This window comes from Dendroctonus ponderosae, unplaced genomic scaffold (assembly GCF_020466585.1).
Source record: "Dendroctonus ponderosae isolate FM_Combo_2020 unplaced genomic scaffold, Dpon_F_20191213v2 Dpon_F_20191213_1, whole genome shotgun sequence".
NCBI lineage: Eukaryota > Metazoa > Arthropoda > Insecta > Coleoptera > Curculionidae > Dendroctonus > Dendroctonus ponderosae.
Window position 1 is genome coordinate 36,729,149 of NW_026017110.1, and position 5,891 is coordinate 36,735,039.

The 5,891-nt window shown below is 37.3% G+C and overlaps 1 protein-coding gene across 2 annotated transcripts in view; it reads right to left on the reverse strand.

Annotated features, from left to right (window-relative positions):
• The window catches only part of LOC109543341 (ATP-binding cassette sub-family B member 10, mitochondrial), a 13,755-nt gene that overhangs the window by 3,015 nt on the left and 4,849 nt on the right, over positions 1–5,891 (reverse strand). Inside the window, exons 2-8 of one of the 2 annotated variants that reach the window (XM_019913011.2) lie at positions 3,575–3,781; positions 3,318–3,520; positions 3,095–3,229; positions 1,975–2,121; positions 1,675–1,906; positions 1,469–1,624; positions 1,260–1,410 (exon numbers count right to left, since the gene is read on the reverse strand). In XM_019913011.2, coding sequence (XP_019768570.2) covers positions 1,260–1,410; positions 1,469–1,624; positions 1,675–1,906; positions 1,975–2,121; positions 3,095–3,229; positions 3,318–3,520; positions 3,575–3,781 — 1,231 coding nt within the window. The remainder of the gene's footprint in view (positions 1–1,259; positions 1,411–1,468; positions 1,625–1,674; positions 1,907–1,974; positions 2,122–3,094; positions 3,230–3,317; positions 3,521–3,574; positions 3,782–5,891) is intronic. The other variant, XM_048665036.1, reaches the window with a different exon arrangement.

The following is a 5,891-nucleotide window of genomic DNA, read 5'->3' on the forward strand; positions in this document are numbered from 1 at the left end:
ACGTGAAAAACTTTCGTTGGACGAATTTTCTTGTAAACTTCATATTTACTGAGATATCGCACTTTGACGCACTAATGAGCAACCCTGTATAATAGACCGGGCAGCACAACTGAAATGGGACTACGCGGGAACTATCGCTCGAAGAGTGTTTAAAGCTCTCGCAATGGCAACTCTCTGTTTTTGACCTCCGCGGATGGAGGCCATGGACCGGCAGAAGAGCGACAGGAAGACCTATCACACGTTGGTACGGCGACATAAAAAAGGTGGCAGGACTTCCATGAATGAGAATTGCCCAGAGTAGAACAAAATGGAAAGAACTAAGGGCGTCCTATATCCAATTCTGGACGAAAAACGGCTAGAAGAAGAAGAAGAAGAATAATAAATGGAAATAATTCTCATGAAGTAGCGTTTTCCTCATTTGTTGGACGACGAGAGGAAATTCTATTAATGTTTTACAAATAATTTAATTTAATATTTAGTATTTTGGGAAAAAACTGCAAACTGCTAAGACACGTGTTTTAAAAAAGAAAATCTGCTCTCTGGCCTGATCATGCAGTACCGAATATTTCCTCACTTCTTCAATGAGCTTCCCAGTTTAATTAATTAAGCTTATTATTAAGACCACGTATCACTGACGTAACCTAAAACAAGAACTGTTTTGCCTTCCCGCAATCAGATAACAAATAGCCACCGAATAGGCAACATAATCGGAACATGATCGGATACGAAAACAGACAGATCTGGCGGGTAGCGGAAAGATGTGAACTACGGCATTCAGTCTAGTACCATTTCACTCTCAGATCTTCGTCCGATTGTATGATCGGAGTCGGATGGGATAAATGTGTCCTATCCTGAAAAGTGCGCTTCCTTTGGGACTGTCCGCGATTTCTTTCCCGGACCTCACTTGCAAAAAGGTACTCAACAAAGCGTCGTTCGTGTGTTAGTCTTCAAGAGTGCTGCTGCATTCGGCCAAAAAATATATTGAGAGCGGTCGAAAAAACTTAAACAGAATTTTTTTTATTTATAGATACGAGCTGTACGTCAAGTCACTGTAATAAATTTGCCTTCAAAGTTTCTAACATGACCACATTTACACCCTTTATAGATAACTGTCCACAAAAGAGATAATAAACATTACTGGATAAATAGCAATTCCTTTTATTTCTTTGACGCCTCAAAGTAGTACTCATTGTTCGCCAACTTATAACTCATTAAAATAAAACCAGATAACATATGCACTGTGATTAGCGCTTACTCACCTTGAAAATAAGATTGGTTCTTGACTAACTGTGCCTATGTGTCTTCTTACCCAACTTGGGTCTAGATCTTGAATATTGTGGCCATCCAAGTACACAGCACCATCTTCTGGATCATACAGCCTTAGCAGCAAAGCAGCTAACGTACTTTTTCCTGTCATGTGCACAACAATAAATTTCATTTTAAATTTGGGAAAATATAATGTTGTTACCTGAGCCACTCGGCCCCACAACTGCAACCATTTTTCCTGGAGCTATATCCAGCTCCAAATCTTTAAATATTTGTATGTCTTTTCTCGATGGATAGCTAAATTTGATGTTTTTGTATTCTATGTGTCCTTCGGGATCAGTCACTGGCCTAATACCCCCTAAGTGCAAAACTTAAATTATAAATTTAATTAAAACTTTATTACATTACCTGTTACAGGTATTGCTGGAGTTCTATCCATGATTTCCCAAATTCTTTGTGCTGCGCCTACTGATTTATTTAGTTCACTGTAAAAGCTTGATAATCCTCCGACGGAAACTCCAATATAAGCAGCATACAGAAGGAAAGAAGATAAATGGCCTATACTCAGTTCATTAGAGGTTACCATAACCCCACCATAATACAGGACTGATATGATTATCACATGTCCGCTAAACCCTGTCTGTAATAAACAAAATTATATTCATAAAATTGTTAAAAAACCACATAACTGCCAGAAAAATTACACACCATCCCATAAAAGACCGCCCTGGCTTTAGCTTCCAAATAACCCAAGTTTAACACGTTTTTTATTGAATGTATGTAGTTTTCGATTTCTCTGGGTTCCTGGGCAAAAGCTTTTACCGTTCTCATATTGGAAATTTTTTCTTCAGCTACCTATAATGAGTCGATATCATTTCGGTTTTTGTTTCGCTTGAATACGGTAGACAATGATGACTGATAATCGGACTTACATTACCTTGCAGAGGTGTTTTTGCCACAATCACCACGCTTATAGGAAGCATATCAAACGGCGTTCAAGTGAATACTTTTACTAGAACTGGAATATATATATATGTAGTGCTTCGCACACGCACATTTCCAACACCTTGATAGTCAAACTAAAGCTTTGGGTCAGGACTCGATGCAAAATCTTCGCGATTTGGCTATGAGAAAAGGCGTGCGGGCAATTTTAAACTTCTTCAACTAGATCGGTTGACTTTGTAATATTCGTCATAGAACATATTAGTGCTTCGCTGTGATATCTCACTTAATCAAAAAAACAACGAAGTCCGAACGCCAAGCAAGCACCAACAGTATACTATAAGAAACTTACACGCGGGGGTCAATGTTTTCTCAGTGATTTATGCTAAAACTCATGTAATCAGAATACGCATGTATGTGCTGGTATTTCTAGCATTGAATCGTAAGCTTCATTAGGAAAGTACACTTTGAAACATTCATCATCTCAACTGCTTATAGTGAGAATTTTTGAGAGTGAGAATGTTTCCCATATTTGTGTTTGAGTTTGACTGATTAATTTTCTCGATTTACGCATAAAGCAGGTATTTACGCAACTTTATCGAGAAAACCGTTATTTGCAAGTGGAATCAAGTTTTTGTGAGATATTCTTTTGCCATTTTATTTGCTTTCTGAACTCTCCAAATAATTCCAGACAGACTCGGACACTTGATATAATTTTTAAACCGATCTGTTTAATAAAGTAGCTTTAGGATTGAAAGTAGTATTCACTTGAAAGAAGTTAACCAAACTGCTGCCAAACCTTGTGATTAGAAAAACATTTCTGTATGGTCATGAAAGTTGAAATCAGCCATTTAATTGTGATATTTTTTCAGTAGCTACTGTTTACCTTGGTGGCATCAGCTAATGAATCTTGTAACTTCCTGGAAATACCTCTGACATACCTCCCATATATCACAGCGGCTCCAGCTACTGGAGGCACTATAGCTAGACCCACAAGTGCCAGTTTAGGAGACATGTAAAACTAAAAGTATTGACAGTATAAATGTATCTACCTTTAAGTCAAATTTTAAACGGCCGTTCAATACAGATTAATTGTAATTCTTACGAACCATCATACTAGTCCCTGCGATGACCATAACTGTGGATCTTAATCCATCCGAGATATTCTGGGAAAGTGCCTGTCCCACTACTTGCGTATCTGACGAGAGCCTGTTAATTAGCTCTCCAGTGGGTCTTTTATCAAACCAGCCTTGCTCTTGTTTTACAATAGATTCGAACACCTTAGTTCGCAGTGCTTGAGTCATTCTATAACCTTTGAAATATCTTGTTAAACTCAGCAGTTAAACGTAGTTAAAACCTTCCTCACCTGCTATAGACATACAATATACTCGACCGAAATTACATAACCCGCCTAGAACAAACACAGATAGTAAAATGCCACACACTTTGTTTAGTTTCGCTTTTGCTTTGTCGAAATCTTCGGCCTTTGTGTAAATGATGTCTAATATTTTGCCCAAACTAAATGGCACAGCCATCGAAACAGTACTAGATACTAGTAAAAAACCTATTGCACCTGAAAAAAGAAATATCGTGTATGTATAGGTTTTGTGTTTGCATGCACCAGCCAGTCGATCATACATGTCCCAAAAAAATGTTTTGAAATCATTGGCTCTCTGGATTTCATTTACATATTAGAAGCAGAAGCTGACTATTAAGAAAATCAGTAGGCGTAATGTTATATCTTCCAATATTGAGTAGCTGATACTGAACTGATTCGTGGAATTTTCTCCCACTGTTGCATTTACTTAATTTGTCTAGTCCAAAAAATATTTTATAAAAATTGTGTATTTTTTTAGTATAGTTGACAATTATAAAATCTTTGTCTCAAAGAAAAAAATCACGTCAACATTCTATTTCACCTAATTATTTTAAACCACACTCGATATTCAAAACATACTAGAGTTTGATAAGTCAAAGGGGGCAAGGCCGATCAAGATCCACAAACTAAGTGGACGATCGTTCTATACGACTGCAAGCTTTAAGAAATCGGTTTATTACCGAAAATGAGATTTAAAAAACTCGAATTCAAAATGATCGAAATGTTGCAATTTCTTCCAAAACGGTAAGAAGAAGGCTCAATGAATCCGGATCGAGTGCAAAACATCCCACAAAAGGTCCTCCTTTAACCATAGCCCACAAGCAAGCTAGGATTGAGTTTGCTCGAGAACACGTCTATTGGGATTTGATGACTGGAAGAAAGTCTTGTTTACTGATACTGATAAAGTTAGGGTGGGTTTAAAATCTTCGGATGGGCGATCTTTTATTTGGAGTTCCCCATTGGCTTTCCGTGGTGGCACAATAATGTTTTGGGGTGGCATTTCTTTGGAGGCCCGTACGGACCTTGTGGTGATCCGAGGAAGACCATTAACTTCCCAGAAGTAGATTCAAGAGATTTTAGAAAGTCATGTCGTACCTTTTGCACCTCACATACGCGACAGTTTCTTGTTTATGGATAATTCCAGACCGCGCTGAGCTATGATCGTGCGCGAATATCTTAATGAGGTTGGAATTCAACGTTTAGTGTGGCCAGCGCGTAGGGCTGACCTTAACGTGATTGAACATGTCTGGGATAAGCTCAAACGACGCATTCGACGTCGAGATCCTACTCCTGAGAACTTGGCGGAACTGGAAAATGCGGTTCTTCAAGAACGGCACAACATACCGCAAGAAATAATTACAAGCGTTTTTATGGCATTCCAAGACATTTGAGGCACGTTATTCGAGCTAGAGGCGGCAATATACGCTATTGAATCGGTTAAATACGGACACTTTACCTGAATTTCAAAATGTATTTTTCATACATTTTTACCAAAAATCTGATAAACTAGTGATTCATATTTTGTTTTAATTTTTCTTTCGAAAACATTCTCATATTAATTTAAAAAACAATAAGTTGAGTCTTGAGACAACTATAAGTATGTAGGGTTTATAATATTTTTTCGCTGAAATTTATAGACGATTAAACCAACAAGTTAAACGAATTTTTACCTACAAATAAATTATTAAGCATATTGCTTTAATATATAAAAGCTCCCAGCCTTTGACCCCTTTTCAAATACAACATAAAAAAAATATTCTAAACAAGTTCAATAATGTTAGTAAATTTGAAAATTTCACTGACAATTTGAATACACTGAATCACAAAACTCCTGCTACCATAAACTTATATAGATCAGTTGTATGATACAACTTGTATCACCCTGTATATACAGGGTGGTTTTTTTCGTGCGATAGAGTCAATTATTTCAGATGGTGTTGAACTTTCGAAATTTTTTGTTTTTTTTTGTGAGCTCCTCTATAATTTACAATCTATCTAACGATATTGAGTAAATATTATGGTAAATAATAATAACAGTTAAGCTATATATTACACTAATTGACATGCACAAGATGTTGCCCATCAGCAACACTTTCTAAGTTTTCGGTAGGTATCCCTACATTGTCCTGGAGCATGGAGGATTGCATTCTATTGGAATCTAACCGGTAATTCCAACGGATCGTATCGTTTGAGGCGTCTTGTGGTGTTGCTTCTGAGCAGGTTGGCAACGAGCGCGTTGGGGTGCTTTCCGAGTCTACTACGATATTTTATACTGACTTTCTTGATTTCTTCTTGTATTGAGGGT